Source organism: Pelodiscus sinensis, chromosome 4 (assembly GCF_052426305.1).
Source record: "Pelodiscus sinensis isolate ZL-2025 chromosome 4, ASM5242630v1, whole genome shotgun sequence".
NCBI classification, from domain to species: Eukaryota; Metazoa; Chordata; order Testudines; family Trionychidae; genus Pelodiscus; species Pelodiscus sinensis.
Genome location: NC_143055.1, coordinates 35,182,381 through 35,199,952, shown reverse-complemented (window position 1 = coordinate 35,199,952; position 17,572 = coordinate 35,182,381). Strand labels below are relative to the sequence as shown.

At 42.2% G+C, this 17,572-nt stretch overlaps 1 protein-coding gene across 4 annotated transcripts in view; it reads right to left on the bottom strand.

Moving 5' to 3' along the window:
• TBC1D19 (TBC1 domain family member 19) overlaps positions 1 to 3,245 on the bottom strand; it is a 125,825-nt gene extending 122,580 nt beyond the window's left edge. For all 4 annotated transcript variants that reach the window (XR_016349404.1, XM_075930614.2, XM_006138181.5 and 1 more), the window contains exon 1: positions 3,009 to 3,245. Coding sequence is in view for 3 of the 4 variants with exons in the window: in XM_075930614.2 (XP_075786729.1) it covers positions 3,009 to 3,110 (102 nt within the window). In the remaining variant the exon portion in view is untranslated. The remainder of the gene's footprint in view (positions 1 to 3,008) is intronic.
• Between the last annotated feature and the right edge of the window lie 14,327 nt (positions 3,246 to 17,572).

Below are 17,572 nucleotides of genomic sequence, written 5' to 3'. Positions count from 1 at the left end.
TTGTTTATATAGCACTCCCAAAGTTATTTTATAATAGTATGAACATTAAAAACAAATAAAAGCTAAAAAGTAACTAAAATAAAGTTTTAAGTTTTGTCTTGGAAGAATTTAGATCAGCAGCAAAACAGATCTAAAATGGGGCTACATGTTGTTTAATACTGCTATTAATACATCGTTATTTATACCACAACTTTCAGGTCAAGAAAATGAATATAACTAACAAGCAGACCAGAATATAGATCACGTTCCAGAGATAAATAGCAGTTGAGGTGTCTTGCATAAAAATGTGTACAAAATCTTGCTAATCTGCAGTTTCAAAGGTAGCCAATTTATTGGGCTGAATTAAGCAGTAATTGAGTAATTAAGCAGTAATTTGAGGGCATGGATTACCCCACATGCACCCCCAAAAAAATACTGCCATATAGTATAGAGAAAACTTCAATACAGATCAAGTTTTGACAGAAAAAAAAATAAGTGAAATCTATATTATTTGATAAGGGGATGGTAACTGTGAGGTTCATAAATTAACTCAGGATCAAAGACAATACAGATTCCTGGAAAAACAGAGGATCCAAAGGTAACCTCTTAATAAGCAAAAATAAAGAATGGAACAATATCAATCGGGGCTAAGAAAAACAACCTCAGCTTTGTTCATATTCATTTAAACTACAAATCCCAAGAAAACAGCTCATAACATTTAGAAATGTTTTGTAGGTAGACATTAAATAATGTCAATTTCAAGCTGATCTCTTCACCTTTACAAAGTTTCATCCTACTCTACATCTCTGCTCTCGTCTCCTAAATGCTTGACCAGTTTTTCAGTATTGCAATCTACCTCCTCTTTGTATGACTGGAATAATCTGGTCAATCTACCCTGTCTCCTTTACCTTCTTTGTATGACTGGAATAATCTCCCTGCTAATACATATCAAGCTCCTTCCATCTCTTTTCACAAAACTTCTAAAATCCACCTGTTCTGTGAAGTTTTTAAGAGGGCTTGGGCTGTGGTCATTATGTTCTGTTCTGTTTGTACTGTTGGTTTCCAGTTGCATGTTTAAATTACAAATCTTTTGTGTTGGTCATGACCTACATAGCACTGTGTTCATTTACTTATCTACATAAACAAGAGAGCAGAAGATACAGATCTGGAACAGGAGACAAATTATATTTAACATTTTTTCTATATAATCCATCATAATTAGATGTTTATTTTCATTTCATCTATTTACATTTCACATAATTCAAAAACTATGGGACATTATGAAGGACAATAGCCAATAGCTAGTCACACAATTATTTAATTACAGCAAATGTTGAGACTCAAAATTAAAGTGCTAATACACAAACTGTCAATATTGTACATCAAAATATACAAATATCCTTAACTCAAAATCAACATTTACCAATAACAATCCAATCCTTTCAAGGCTATTAATAACAATGACATTCAGGGACAACACTAACAGATTCAAAGTCAGGGTCCAATGCATAATCTTGTTGAAAGTTGATGTTGACATAAAAAGTTAAAAGACATGCTCCTACACAGAACCCAAACAATGTGAAAGATGTAAATTGGATTGACAGAGTATTGAATCATGGAATTCAAAGGTGAACAGCCATGGAATGTAACCTTGACTAATGCAGGAATGCTAACAAAAGTAAGGCAAACAACTAATCATTTGTTTTACCCACTAAAACACCATGTGTACAACCTAAGAAATACTAACAATTTAAATATGGTTCACAATTTAAATTCTGTGGTGAACTCCCCCCCCCCAAGATTTTACAAAATGTAATACCAAAATAAAATGTAAAATACCAAAAAAATGGTTCCAAGATTATTTTAAAGTTAGAAATGCAGAACCTGAAAACAAAATATATACCAGATAAAAGTTAAATTGACTTAATTGATGTTATTATTACAAAAAAGAAAGGCATAAAGAAAAAAGAAACAAAAACTGGATGTTTAAAATTCTTTCAGCATTAATAATCCCAGGGTCTGTGAGAAACAAAGGATTTGTTTACAGTTGACAGTATTAATCTTTAAGTTGATAGTATTAATTTAAATAGCCCATTCTGTTAAATAACCATTTCTAATATAAATCCAGATTAATGTAGGCATTGCAAATTATTAACCTGAAGGAATGACCAAGCACTGTCCTTCAAAATGTTAAGCATGTGTGAGTTTGCAAGATCATAGCTCTGACGTAGAACAATACATTTAATAAACAAGCAGGTGTAAGATAGGATACTATAAAGATATATCAAATAAGATCATGCAAACAGATATTGCCATGAACTATAAAACTAGATGTCATCCACAGAAAAAGGGGTGGGGACTATTTTAAGCTACAAATTAATTTCAGGTCATAATAATGTTTGTGGCAATTCCACATAAACCATCGATAGATAGGACAGAATGTCCACCTATTAGGACAAGGTGGGGGGTTGCCTTTATGAACACCTAAAATCTAAAATTTGGTGTAAAGTGCAAGCCTTAAGAACACTGGCGAGAACAAAAGACTGCAATTATTCTGCAGCATCATTTTCTGTTGCATCTTTCGTTCATTTTCCTTCCTTTTCGCTAAACTCCTAAATTCTGAAGGGACGCACTGCAGAAGGAGGAGTTAAAAACCCATTTTCAATTAAAGATTAAAAAACGATCCAATTCAGTTGATGGAAAATCTGAATGAGTGTGGTCATAACCATATTATAGTATTAATACACACCGCAAAGCCCTCCCTCCCCGAGGGAGAGGCTATGAATACGGCCCTGACAGTTAAGCCTGCAGAAGGGTAAAGGGTTTAGGGCAGACACCGGGTCCCCGCGCTCCCAGGGCCGTATGCTGGGCGTGGTGCGTCCTCCCATGGGGGGCAGAGAGGACAAGCGGCAGGGGGAAGATGTTGAGAGGGACACGGAGAAAGGCCGCAAGGGAAGCAGAAAGGGGCAGGTGCACGGCGGGGACGGCCAAGCGGGGGCCGGGAGGCAGCCGGCCGAGGATGGGCTCACCCGGGCCTGCCGCTCCAGCTGGGAGTGCAGGCTGGAGCCCTTCAGGCGCTGCACGATCTGCGCGATGGCCAACGAGAGCCCGTTGTCCTGCTCCAGCATCATCCCGGCGCGGACCCGGACGGGTGCCCGGCCACTCAACACACCGCGTTGCCGCCAACCCCGGCAGGGTGCGTCGCAGCCGAGCCAATATCAAGAGCACACCCTCCGCTCCCGCTAGCTCGCTGTCGGCGGCGTAACCAAGCAACTAAGGGAGCGAAGGACGGAGCTCTGCTGCGGATTCCGGCTGGAAACTTGTTCCCCCCACAACGGAGTTCCGGGCTCCGGCCCTTCCCCCGTCTGGATCTGCGCTAGCCCCGTATCGAGCAGGGCACCACAGGCACAGAGAGTGACATGCGTGCTGGCCCTGTCGATACCAAAGGAAAAACTAGCTTTTGCTGCAAACGGCCAGTATTTCACACTCGGAGACAAGCTCCCAGCCATATCTGCTGTCCAGAATAAGAGCACTCCCCACACTATCACCCCTGCCTAATTTAGCTCTCCCTTAGTGGCACAGCACCTTAAAGATTTCTGTGCCTGGTTCTTTGGGATTGGTAAAACTGTTTACATAATAAACAAGATTTTCACTGATCCTCATTGTATTTGACTTGGCTGTCTAGGGAAGGGAGCCCAAAGCTGGGTCACTTTAAGGGAACTGGGGTTTTGGGGGGGGGGGATTCTGGATAACCAATAAGGCAGGGCTTCTCAAGCTTTGTGATACCGCGACCCCCCTCTAAGTTGCTTGCAACCCCCCTATAAGTTGCTTGCGACCCCCAGGGGATCAGGACCCACAGTTTGAGAAATGGGGCAGTAAGGGTATTGCAGAAGCTGTTTTGTTGCTGGCTTGGTGAATCTAACTAGTGCAAGAACCATCAGTTTGGGGTGTTGTCGGTCCTACACTTTGCTCAATTTGGGCAAACTGCAATCTCACCATGGACCTCCTGAACTCCCTTCATTGATAAGATGGAAAATATGTTGATAGCACAGTTCTAAATATCTTACATACCCAAAACTCCCAGTGATGTCAAGAGATACAAGACAAAGAGCAAACTCACTAATGGAGCACCTGTACTGATGCAGCTGCACTGCTGCATCACATCTGGGGATGATGCTCTATGTTGATGCAAGAGAATTCTTCCATTAGCATAATAAAACCACCTCTTTGGGTGGCAGAAGCTATGTCAGTGGGAAAGTGCTATCCACGCAGGCACTTATGTCAATGTAACTTTTGATATAATAAAAAGGGGTATTTATTCACATCTCTGAATGACATAAATTATGCTAGCATAAGATACAGTGTACACAAAGCCTAAGACTATGTCTACACTATGGAGCCTATGCTAGTATAGCTATGTTGATATAGTCCCCTAGTATAGAACATAAGAACAGCCATACTGGGTCAGACCAAAGGTCCATCTAGCCCAGTAGCCTGTCTACCAACAGTGGCCAGCACAGGTGCCCCAGAGAGGGTGGACCGAAGACAAAATGATCTGTCTCCTGCCATCCTTCTCCAGCCTCTAACAAACAGGGGCCAGGGTCTCCATTCCTACCCCCTGGCTCATGGCCTTTTATGGACCTAACCTCCATGAAATTATCTAGCTTCTCTTTAAACTCTGTTATAGTCCTAGCCTTCACAGCCTCCCCTGGCAAGGAGTTCCACAGGTTGACTACATGCTGTGTGAAGAACTTGCTTTTATTAGTTTTAAACTTGCTACCCATTCACTTCATTTGGTGTCCTCTAGTTCTTCTGTTATGGGAACTAATAAATAACTTTTCTTTATTCACCCTCAGCACACCACTCATGATTTTATATACTGCTATCATATCCCCCCTGAGTATCCTGTTTTTCTAAACTGAAAAGTCCCAGTCATTATAACCTCTCTTCATACGAGACCCGTTCCAAATCCCTAATCATTTCCCTTTTCTGAACCCTTTCCAAGGCCAAAATATCTTTTTTGAGGTGAGGAGACCACATCTGTACACAGTATTCAAGATGTGGGCATACCATAGTTTTATACAGGAGCAGTAAGATATTCTGTGTCTTATTTTCTATCTCTTTCTTAATAATTTCTTAATAATTCCTAGCATCCTATTTGCCTTTTTGACCGCTGCTGCACACTGTGTGGACGTTTTCAAAGAACTATCCATGATAACTCCAAGATCTCTTTCCTGATTTGTCATAGCCAAATTAGCCCCCATCATACTGTACGTATAGTTGGGGTTATTTTTCCCGATGTGCATTACTTTACACTTATCCACATTACATTTCGTTTGCCATTTTTTTGCCCAGTCACTCAGTTTGGTGAGATCTTCTTGGAGTCCCTCACAGTCTGCTTCTGTCTTGACTATCCTAAACAGTTTGGTATCATTCGCAAACTTTACCACCTCACTGCTTACCCCTTTCTCCAGATCATTTATGAATAAGTTGAACAGAATTGGTCCCAGGACTGACCCTTGGGGGACATCACTAGAACCCATTGATAGACACAGGACAGAAGAAGGTTTTTTTTTTATCAATATAGAAAACACTACCTAAATGATTGACATTAGGGTATGTCTAAACTAAAAATACTACAGCTTACACAGAGATCTTCCTCAGCTCTAGGAAAGGTACTCAAAGTGCCAGAGTTAAACACAAAAGCTACGTCTACATTGCAGGCTTCTTGCACAAGACTTGCACAAGATTTCTTGTGCAAAAACTTGTTGCGCAAGAGCACATCCACACCTCAAAGCACATAGAAAAAGTGATGTGCTTTTGCACAAGAGAGTGTCCACACTGCAAGAAAGCTCTGATGGCCATTCACAGAATGGCCATCAGAGCATCTGTACTTTTTCCCATATGGGTTTCTTGCACAAGAAATCCCTCTGGAGTGTCCACACACAGCAATAGCTGTAGCGCAAAAAGGAGTTATGCCTCATAGAAGAAGGTTTACCTACACCGGCAAAAGCCCTCTTTTCTGCTGTTTTACTTCTGATTTGCTTGTGCCAAAGTGCATTTGAGGTGTGGATGATCCGCAGGTTTTTGTGCAAAAATGGACATTTTTGCGCAAAAACCTTGGGCTATGTCTACTCTACACTGGCCAGTCTTGTGCAAGAACATACACAAATGAGGTGCGGCAATGAATATCGCCATGCCTCAGCTGCATACTTAATCAGCTGCCATTTTTGCACAAGGCGTTTTTGCACAAGAAGGAGCAGTCTACAGTGCTTTTTCTTGTGCAAAACCCCCCTCTTGTGCAAACGTCATTCTGCTGCTTATTTTCAGGCAGAACAGCTCTTGCGCAAAAGCCCCTCGCGCAAAATGGTGGCTCATTTGCATATGTTCTTGTGCAAGACTGGCTAGTGTAGACGTAGCCAAAGTGGAACAGACAAGGAGTTAGCACATGCTGCAAGAGATCATTCAAAGGAATATCTGCCATTGTTGTATGTGTCTGTCCCATAGCTCAAAGGCTTGTCTCCTTCACCAACAGAACTTGGTCCAGTGTAATATATTATCTTATCCTCTTTGGCTACGTCTACACTAAATGGCTCCGTCGACGGAGCCATGTAAAATAGTTTATTTGGCATAGTCAAAGAAGCGGGGATTTAAATAATCCCCACTTCATTAAAATAAAAATGGCCGCTGCGCTGTGCCGATGATCAGCTGATCCGGCATGGCTCTGTCAACGGAGCCATGTAGTCTAGACGTAGCCTTTTATTGGAAGCTCATTCAAGATAAAATGGGCAGTTAATGCCTCTACAGTCTTAGAACAAAGGAGCATTAATGGGTTTGTTAGTCATGAGAAGGAGAATCTATCTGACAGAGATGGGATTTGATAAAAGATTTGAAAGTCAGACTGTATGTATCTAGGCTACATCTACACTGGGAAGGTTTGGTTATGAAAGCACTGTCAACATACAGAAGTCGCCAAAACTGAAAACTCATCAAACCTGTTTTTCTGCCACCCAATGTTGACATATCATGGCCACATTGTTAGCTTCCCTTCAACAGAAAGAGCAAAACAATATATGTAAGCATCCCACAGAACCTGGTAATAGTTTCAGTCGCTAAGCACTGTGGGAATGCACAACGTAGCTGTAGCATTTTTGGAACATGAAAAACATCCTGTCAGCCACCCCTTTGCTTTCCAGCCCTTCCTGAGCTTCCAGCTTACTTTTGCATTACTTGAATGACAATCCTTGCTGTGAACTCCAGCATTTGCTGTGAGAAATCATGAATCCCAGACATGGGTGGCAGGTTTGTATAATTTTTGGTGGTGCCCAGAATGGGTCTATTCTCCTCTCCCCACCTTCCCACCCACCCATCCTGTAAGCCGATATAGATTTTATTAAATAATGTAAAAATGGACTGGAAACCATAAGGCTACGTCTACACTGGCATGAATTTCCGAAAATGCTTTTAACGGAAAAGTTTTCAGTTAAAAGCATTTTCGGAAAAGCACGTCTAGATTGGCAGGATGCGGTTTTCCGCAAAAAAGACACGGTTTTCCGCAAAAAAGCCCTGATCACCATTTTCACGATCGGGGCTTTTTTGCGGAAAACAGTACTATGCTGTCTACACTGGCCCTTTCACGCAAAAGTCTTTCGGAAAAAGACTTTTGCCCGAACGGGAGCAGCATAGTATTTCTGGAAAAGCACTGATGATTTTACAGTAGATTGTCAGTGCTTTTCCGGAAATTCAAGCAGCCAGTGTAGACAGCTGGCAAGTTTTTCCGCAAAATCATGCGATTTTGCGGAAAAATTTGCCAGTCTAGACACAGCCTTAAGAGTTTAACAGTTTCCCTTTATTGCACAATATCACTATCGTAAGAAAAAAATATTTAACTAAGACTATCAATGTTATTAATACTCTTTTGAATATGTAAACAACCAAGTACTCTTTGATCAATAATCCTCAAAAGCAAGTACTTTTTAAAAGCAAAACAAATATAGCCCCTTCTTTTGCAATGTTCTTCAGGAGGCAGCAAACACTTTTCATCGTTTTTTGGTTCTTGAAATGAATTCATCCAGGAGACTTGCAATGTCCAATTCAGAGGTAAAGTTCTTATGAACGTGAATAAATGCCAAGTGATTTAAACATTCTTGGCCCTTTGTCATTCGCAAATAATTTTTCAGTCAGCAAGCAACTGAATGATCGCTCAGCGGTGCAGATTGTAGTCAGAATTGTGTAGAATAATTTCGGGAGAATTGTAATTTCTGACAACATGTCTCTCAAGCCTTCTTTTTGTTTTAGAAATTGCTTCACTTTAGTCCCTGAATTAAGCTGGCAATTTCTCGATCTGCAAATATCACTCAACATTTCTAAATGAAGAAATAACTTCTCCGTATTAATGTCACCATGGAATGCTTCACTTATTAGGACAATGTTCAGCTTCGAACCATCTGCTGCCTCAGTTATAAGCTTCTCCAATTTTACTGCGAATGTAAAACTTTCTGTTGAAAACCTCTGTTCAATGGCAACTTTGCAAGCATCAATGATCCCAACATATATTTGATGAAAATACTCTTTGGGGTCACTGAAGGTGTGAGAAAGGCTTCCATGGTCAAGCCATCTTGGTGACTTGCGTTTTCTCAGGAGTGTAGGATCATCTAAATAAAGATTTCTTGCTTCTCTACTGTTGTTTCCCAGAAGTGGTTGTATGATGAGTCGGTGTGCATCCGACTCAACACCTCTTGCAACAGGCCAGCTTTCTTCATAATGCTTGCCAATGACATGTTTGGGCTTTGAATTTTTGCATTAACTTCTTCTACAGGACCCATGGCTTTCACAAGAACTGTTAGTGTAAAGTACATTGAAAAAAATTGAAGTTGCTCCGAGAATCCACTACATTTTAAGCCAAATTCATCAGAAGAGTAACTAAGTTCATCTAGGCAGGTTGTCATGGTCTTTTAGTTGTGAAGCAGTGATTTAATGCTATTGATCCTTAGTGTCCATCTTGTTGGGCACAAGGGTCGTAAAGAAGGTTCCCCTTCACTCTGAAACTCTCTGAATGCTGCCATACATTTTGGTGACTCCCTGAAGGCATTGGTGAGATCATTGGTGAGATTACACCATCAAAAACATATGACAACATTCTTGAATATTATGCAGGGCATCCTGAGTGGCAAGGTTAAGGGAATGTGCAGCACAGTGCACAAATTCCACTCTCGGCTCTTGATACTTCACTCTGGCTAGGACCCCCGTAAATTTGCCGGACACATTACTGGCTCCATCGTAACATTTCCCCGAGCAATCAGAAAAGGGCAAATCACACCTGAGAAGTGTATCTTCCACAATTTTGAAAAGAGAAGCAGCATCCATTGCGTCAGTTTGGTAGAACTCAATAAACTCCTCATAAATCTCCCAATCTTCAGTAGAAAAGAACCTTAAAGAAAAACTGACTTGTTCTTTTCTTGACAAATCGGTAGTCTCATCCATTACAATGACATAAAACTTAGAAGCCTTTATCTTTTACACTATTTTTCTTAGCGCCATCATTGCCACCATTTTGATTATTTCGTTAATAACCTGATGTGACAGCCACTTGTATTTTGTGCGATTAAGCCACTGTCTCAGTTCCCCAGAATCTGTACTGCGTAGCAACAAGAGTTGCATCAAATTTGAATCACTCTCATTATGTTCACGTAATGCTATTCCTTGTTGAGCTAGGTACTGAACACTGGTAAAAATGCTGTGCAGTGAAATCCTAGCTGATTGTGATTCTTTTCTGTAACTGGCTGACATTAGTGCAGAAACATTTACCTGTGATTGCAGAGCAGCATGCTTCATTACCGCTGCCTTGTGACAGGAGGATTTTTCGTGTGATATAAAACCACGCATTGCGTGTCTCCAATCTTGAAATCCTGATGAAATAAATGTTGGTTCATCCTTCGTAGAAAATATTAAGATCTTCTTTTCAGAACAGTTTTTGCAGACAGAGCAAAAAGCTCTGTTTAATTCGCTATTGTACTCCAACCACTTAAATCTTGATAGCCAAGACTGCTGAAAACTCCTTTTCTTATCTTGTAGATTTGCCACATCTTTCTTTTGTATAACTTCAGTTTGAAAGCTGGGTGTCGAACCCAGGCCGTCATTTGATGAATTGCCCTTTTCTTCTTTTTCTCTGGGTAACTTTATTAAGAATTTATCCATTGTTGATTGTTAGTGGTCCTACAAATAAAGAATTTGTTGCTGGGATAAAATGAAGCTATAACACACCGGTGCCACAAGATTACAAGGGTCAATTAAAAGTGGAAAGTCAGAAGCAGCACTCACCCTCTTCAATATATTATATTTTGTTGTACCTGTTGTGATGAAGTGGGAATGTTCTTAATGTTTTCTCTGAATACTGTGTGGGTGCCTCTGTTTCCCCTATGCCAGTGGTCACCAACCAATAGATTGGGATCTACTGGTAGATCTTGGAGCCTCTGACAGGTGATCCTGACTGGTTTGGCCAAGAATCTATCAAGCGCTGGCACTTCAGTTGCCCCTCCACCCACTGTCGTGCTACTCCTGCCTTTTGCCTTGAAGCTGTTCCCCGGGAGCCTCCTTCTTCCTGTGCAGGATGTAGGAGAGAGGAGAGGCAGGTGCTGATGTCAGGGTGTCCTTCCTTTCCCCACTCCTGTACCCCATCTCCACACAGAGAGAGCGAGATGAAGAGAGAGCTTGGCAAAGCAAATATCTGTCACACACACACACTGTGTGTCTCTGTCATTCTCACACATGCACACTCTCCTTCACTGTCCTCTTCCAACCCAACACACACGTGAGGGGTTGTTGTTACTTCTTTTACTGCTTGCAAAGTGGGTTAGTTTTAGTCTTTGACTGAACTGTGCATTTCAGAATTTTCATTTCTCTCTCATACTTTTATTTATTTCTTTGACTAGTGAGTTCTAAAACGCTTGACCTATGATAATTGCTGCTCCTGGACATGGCTGGCATGTCCCTGCGGCCCCTGAGAAAGGCAGACCAAGAGGTTTCCACATGCTGTCCTTGCCTGCAGACACCTCTCCAGCAGCTCCCATTGATCAGTAACAGGGAACTGTGGCCAGTAGAAGCTGTGGGCTCAGTGCCTGTAGATGAAGGGCAGCACATGGCTCCATGGAGCAATTGCTGTACATGCCAGCTGCTTTCAGGAGTGGTGCAGGTCCAGGGCAGGAGTAAGCTGCCTTCACCCCACTGCTCCACCACCCAGAAGCCATCTCAGTTAAACGGTGCCCAGCCAGAACCTGCTTCCTGAACCCTGTGCCATCCTTGAACCCGCTCCTGCACCCAATCTCCTGCCCCAATTGTGAGTCCCCCTGGACCCAAACTCCTTCCCAGAGCTTGCACCCTGAAACCCCTCTTGAACCCCAATCCCCCAGCCTGGGCTAAGCCTGGAGCCCCTCCCACCCTCCAAACCCGGGCAGGGCTCCTGGGGAAACCAGAGGGTCCTGCACCCCAACTCCACAGTCAGACGTGACTTTCATCCAGCTGGTAAAACAGAAGGAACACAGTCTAAAACAGAACTTGTGTTAGGTACAGAAAACAGGACCCCTCAGTCAGGTCCATCTTTGGGGGTGGGGAGCCCAGACACAAGTTCTGGGCCTCTCCCTGTTTCCCCAGATAGCTCTAAACTGATACTGTCACCAGCCCCTCCTCTGGCCTTTGTCTCTTTTCTAGACAAGGAGGCCATCTGATCTTTTTGTTCTCCAACACCTTCAGTTGGCACCTTGCAGGAGAGGGGCCCAGGCCATCAGTTGCCAGGAGACAGAGTGTTGGCCATTCTCTGTGCAGACAGCATCACACTGGCCCTCTAGGGCTCTACAATAATCACACACCCTTATCCCCCCCACCTAGATACTTAAGAAATGCATAGGAGAAACTGAGGCACACATACGGTATTCATAAACCAGGTACCAAAAAATATCAAGTTCCTTTATGGCATTTCTAAACAGAGCTTGGTGACAGTGTTAAAAGCCAACTACTACAGTGGAAATAAAAAGAAACGTTATTACACTATTGACAACCAAGAAGTTTGACACTGTGTGTTCATAACTAACATAATCAGGGTAACAACACTTTTATCCCCCCTGCCTCAATAACAGAGAGACTGGGGATCCCACAGTGGCCAAAGTGACCATTTGGGCTGCTGTGAGCACATACTAGACCGGGTGGGTGTGTCTATGCAAATTGGACTCTGCCCCTGAAGTCTCTTTGTACCACTTGCCACAGTTCACCACCAGATGTCAGGTTAGAGTTTACCCTGACCCCGCTTACACAAAGATCACCATGTACAGCAGCAACTGGGCATAGAGATGTGTGCTCAGACTCAAGTGGAAGCCACACATACAGGATTGCCCTTATTCCTACATTATTAAACAAACTTGTTTTAATCGTGTTACTGCAGCATCCGTTCATGCACATACACTGGGGTCAGTGCAAGATGTTTAGCCCCTTCCCAGTCATCAGCTGCCTTAAACAAGTATTCTGTTCAGATGTGACCCTGCACAAGAGCAATATCATTGTTGATGTAGCTTCTTGTTCATGTTAATGTGTTTGATAGATATTTTTATGAACTGAAGACTAGGTAGTTTCTCTAGAGACACTAACCAAAGATAAAGGACGGAAAAGGAGACTCCCCAAAAAGAAGGTATGTGTGTACATATATGGAGCATAATGCCAGACTGCTGGCTTCTCTCTCACCAGCAGCACCAAGAGCATTAAGGTTTTGGTGATGCTAGATAGTTCTGTCTCGAGAATCACAGGTCTGATGATAAATACCCAAGGGGGGAAGGACAGAACCAGGTGGACAGTTTTATCAAATAAAAAATATTTATTTATGACAATGGTGAATTTATAGTATTTATTCTAAGATTTTTAATAGACCGTGTTAATAATGAATTTACAGTATTTATTATATTTATTCTATGATTTCTAGTTAAACGTGTCAGAGATATAAGGATGGGAACGGCAAGGGGAATAGTCTCTAATCTTAAAATATCCAGCTACACTAATTAAAAAACAGCGATAACTACAAACTCTATGTACTACCCAAAAACAACTACAACACTAAGCTTACACAACAAGAAAAAATCAAATCATACATACCAACTTACACAGCATATGGAACATTTCACAGATATTGGTTCGGTTGTGAAGGCCTTGGTTACGCCCGAGAGTCGGGGGAGGTGGCTGGTCAGTTGATCAGGCCGGCAGCGCTTTGAAGTATACGAGAAGGCACACGCACGGTGGTACGTGCGTTGCGAAGACCTCCTAGAGCGAACTGTGCGATGGGTATTTATCCCCAAATCTGCACATCGCTTTCCTGCGCTTGCATATTACCATATATGGCCCAATGGTCACCAAGTGGGGGGGGTCTGTGTCCCAGGGTTTGGGCCAAAACTATGCAGGTTTCATACGACCAGGTAAGCCCCGCAGTTCTCACGCCAAGGTGATGGGTGGGAGAGTCTGAAGCTATTTTCCCCTTTTCACACCTTCCCTTTTTCTAAAGGCAATGGTATGCAGGAAGGGTGTGGCCAGTTTCTCTCAAGGAGTACTGCAGCCCACTAGAGCAAGAGTGGCCTGGCAAGCCGCTTTTTCGAAAGAAAGCAGTGAGTGAGTCTGGATGCTCTCTTTCTAAAAAGCCCTGTTGGCATTTAAGAACGCCTTTTTTCGAAAGAGCACTTTCGAAAAAGGCGTTCTTCCTCGTGAAATGAGGTTTACTGCCGTCGAAAGAAAAGCCGCGTTCTTTCGATTTAATTTCGAAAGAACGCGGCTGCAGTCTAGACGCAGGTGAAGTTTTTTCGAAAAAAGTAGACTTTTTTCGAAAAAAACCCTGAGTCTGGACACAGCCTCAGAGGAATAGCTGTATTAGTCTGTATCTGCCAAAATAACTTCCTTGTTTTTGTATTTATCTGCAGATTTATAAAGGACCCTTTACTTTGTTGTCTGTGAACAATACAATAATTAAAAAAAAACTTCATAAATGTAACCTACAAAAGGTAACAAAAATTAACCATTTATAGCATTGACCCGGTGACTGAACATCCATTAATGATCTTCTAGTCTTCAGAGCAACTATGCAAGCCACTTTCAGATTCAGAGGGGTAGCCGTGTTAGTCTGAATCTGCAAAAGCGACGAGGAGTCCTGTGGCACCTTATAGACTAACTGAAGTGTAGGAGCATAAGCTTTCGTGGGCAAAGACCCACTTCGTCAGATGCATGTAGTGGAAATTTCCAGAGGCAGGAATAAATATGCAGGCCAGGATCAGGCTGGAGATGACCAGGTGGATCCAATCAAGGAGGATGAGGCCCACTTCTAGCAGCTGATCTGGAGGTGTGAATTCCAAGAGAGCAGAAGCTGCTTTTGTAGTTAGCAAGCCATTCACAGTCTTTGTTTAATCCAGAGTTGATTGTGTCAAACTTAAAGATGAACTGTAGCTCAGCAGTTTCTCTTTGAAGTCTGGTCCTGAAGTTTTTTTGCTGCAGGATGGCTACTTTTAGATCTGCAATTGTGTGTCCAGGAAGATTGAAGTGTTCCCCTACAGGTTTTTGTATGTTGCCATTCCTAATATCAGATTTGTGTCCATTGATTCTTTTACGTAGGGACTGTCCTGTTTGGCCGATGTATATAGCAGTGGGGCATTGTTGGCACATGATGGCATATATTACGTTGGTGGATGTGCAGGAGAATGTACCAGTGACAGTATGGCTGATCTGGTTAGGTCCTGTGATGGTGTTGCTGGTGTATATATGTGGGCAGAGTTGGCACCGAGGTTTGTTGCAAGGATTGGTTCCTGAGTTCGAGTTATTATGGTGCGGTGTGTAGTTGCTGGTGAGAATATGCTTCAGGTTGGCGGGTTGTCTGTGGGCAAGGACCGGCCTACCTCCCGAGGCCTGTGAAAGCGAGGGATCATTGTCCAGGATGGGTTGAAGATCACTAATGATGCGTTGGAGAGATTTTAGCTGGGGACTGTAGGTGATGGCCAGTGGTGTTCTGTTGGTTTCTTTCTTGGGCTTGTCCCGTAGCAGGAGGCTTCTGGGTACACGTCTGGCTCTGTCAATCTGTCTCCTCACTTCCTCGTGTGGGTATCGCAGTTTACAGAATGCTTGTTGAAGGTCTTGTAGGTGTAGGTCTCTGTCTGAGGGGTTGGAGCATATGCGGTTGTACCTCAGTGCTTGGCTGTAAACAATGGATCGTGTGGTGTGTCCGGGATGGAAACTGGAGGCATGCAGGTAAGTATAGCGGTCGGTAGGTTTTCGGTATAGGGTGGTATTGATATGACCGTCACTTATTTGTATCGTGGTGTCCAGGAAATGGACCTCCCGTGTAGATTGGTCCATGCTGAGGTTGATGGTGGGGTGGAAGCTGTTGAAATCATGGTGAAATTCTTCCAGAGTCTCCTTCCCATGGGTCCAGATGATGAAGATGTCATCGATGTAGCGTAGGTAGAGAAGGGGTGTAAGTGGACGAGAGCTGAGGAAGCGTTGTTCCAGGTCAGCCATAAAAATGTTGGCGTATTGTGGGGCCACTTTCAGATTGTTTACCAAATTTACAATATCTCCCACTTGCTTTTAGTAACTTAAATATAATTTTTAAGCAAAAATGCTTGTACAAAAACATTCACTTGCTATTGCAGATCTTTTATAACTATGTTTCCTTTTATTGACACAGAAAATCTAAGATAACCAGTGCTTAAATTCAGCCAGAGCTATCCAAAGAAGTCTGGTAAATATCTGCAAACTGTTGGGGAGCCCACAATATAACTTCAGGAGGTCTACAGAGCCTTGCAGTTGAAGCTCCAGGCTTTGCACCCTCTCGCTCTCCCCAAAGGGAAAGAAGCACCAGGAGCCTCCACTGGAGCTGAAGCCTAGAGACCCAAATGGGAGACGGGGACCCTCCAGGAAATTATGAGAATTTAAGCCCCAAGAGGTAAACTACAAAACAACAAGAGAAATACTACACTAACTTAATTTTGTGCCAATTCTCCCACTTGCAGGAAAATATTGGATTTTCAGGATTACAAAATAAACATCTAGGCTGTGTCTACACTGGGCCACTTATTCCGGAAAATCAGCCGCTTTTCCGGAATAAGCTGCGAGCTGTCTACACTGGCCCTTGAATTTCCGGAAAAGCAACAATGCTCTACTGTACAAAATCAGCTGCTATTCCGGAAAAACTATTCTGCTCTCGCTCGGGCATAAGTCCTTATTCCGGAACACTGTTCCAGAAAAGGGCCAGTGTAGACAGCCCAGTAGTCTTTTCTGGAAAAAAGCCCCAATCGCGAAAATGGCGATCAGGGCTCTTTTCCGGAAAAGCGCATCTACATTGGCCACAGACGCTTTTCTGGAAAAAGGGCTTTCATGCCAGTGTAGACACAGCCCTAGAGGATGAAAGAGAACAATAAAAAGGGAAAACGTTTTTCAGAATACATCTAAACTTCAACAAAAGCCCTGCAGCACTGAGTCTTGGAGTCTGGGTCAGATGACTCAGGTTCCTGAGGCTTAGATTGAGGGACTAAAAATTTTAATGTAGACACTTCCTAGTTCAAAAAAATAAATAAGGAAAGACAAGTCTAGAAAAAATATCTGTTGTCAAATGCCTGTTGAAGAAAAGTTGACAGAAAGTAATTTCATCCATAGTACTTTATATAACACATTGCAACATGCTGTTTATACCATGGTTATAAACTCATTAAAACAGTGTTATAAGGAAATTTTTAGAGAACCTTAATTTAACAGCCCCAGCGAGACCAACTATAAGAAATAATAAACTACAAAGCACTTTGTTCATGGATTTTGCCTGTCTTTTCCTTTTGAATGCTGAGTGTTCTCCTTGGCAGCTTTAAAACTACTCTGTAATGAAAACAAAAACTGAATAATGAAAATGAATTTATATTTTACATCCTTTCAGTCACATTAATTATCTGCACTATATCATATAGTATAAACACTGGCAAAGAGTCCAAAACTACCTAGAGTAGTTCTTCCTTGGAATACATTTTCTTGATGATAATCTAGACAAAAGCATCACACCTAAAGCTCATTGTAATAGCTTCTAAAAGCCTATCCAAGGTAAAACTCTGGAAATTCTTATTCTTTGTCAGTGTTTGGATAATATTTTAGAATGGCTTTATATGGAAATAATTTGAAGTTTAAATTTACTTTGACAGTGTGGTCATTCATACGGTGATATTCAGTATTGTCTATGGACCTGACCTTGCCATTTTTAGTCACAAAAGTAATCTCATTGACTAGAATTGCCCTCCCATTTTGACATCCAAATTACTGAAGACTATAAGGTTTATCAAGTAAGTATGAGAATCAAATACAAAGAACTTTGCCCAGTTTGACAAGGAAATGAACAGATTAGGCATAACCCATCAAAACTTCTAGAAACAGAGGGCCAGGGGCACAGCTCTTCAGATGGTGTAAATGGTCACACTTCCCAAAGTCAATGGAGCTATGACTATTTACAGTAGCTGATATGTACATTCTGATTTTGTTACCTCAGTAATTAGTCCAGATATATAGTAGTAGAACTAAATATCAGAATACAGCCCAAAGA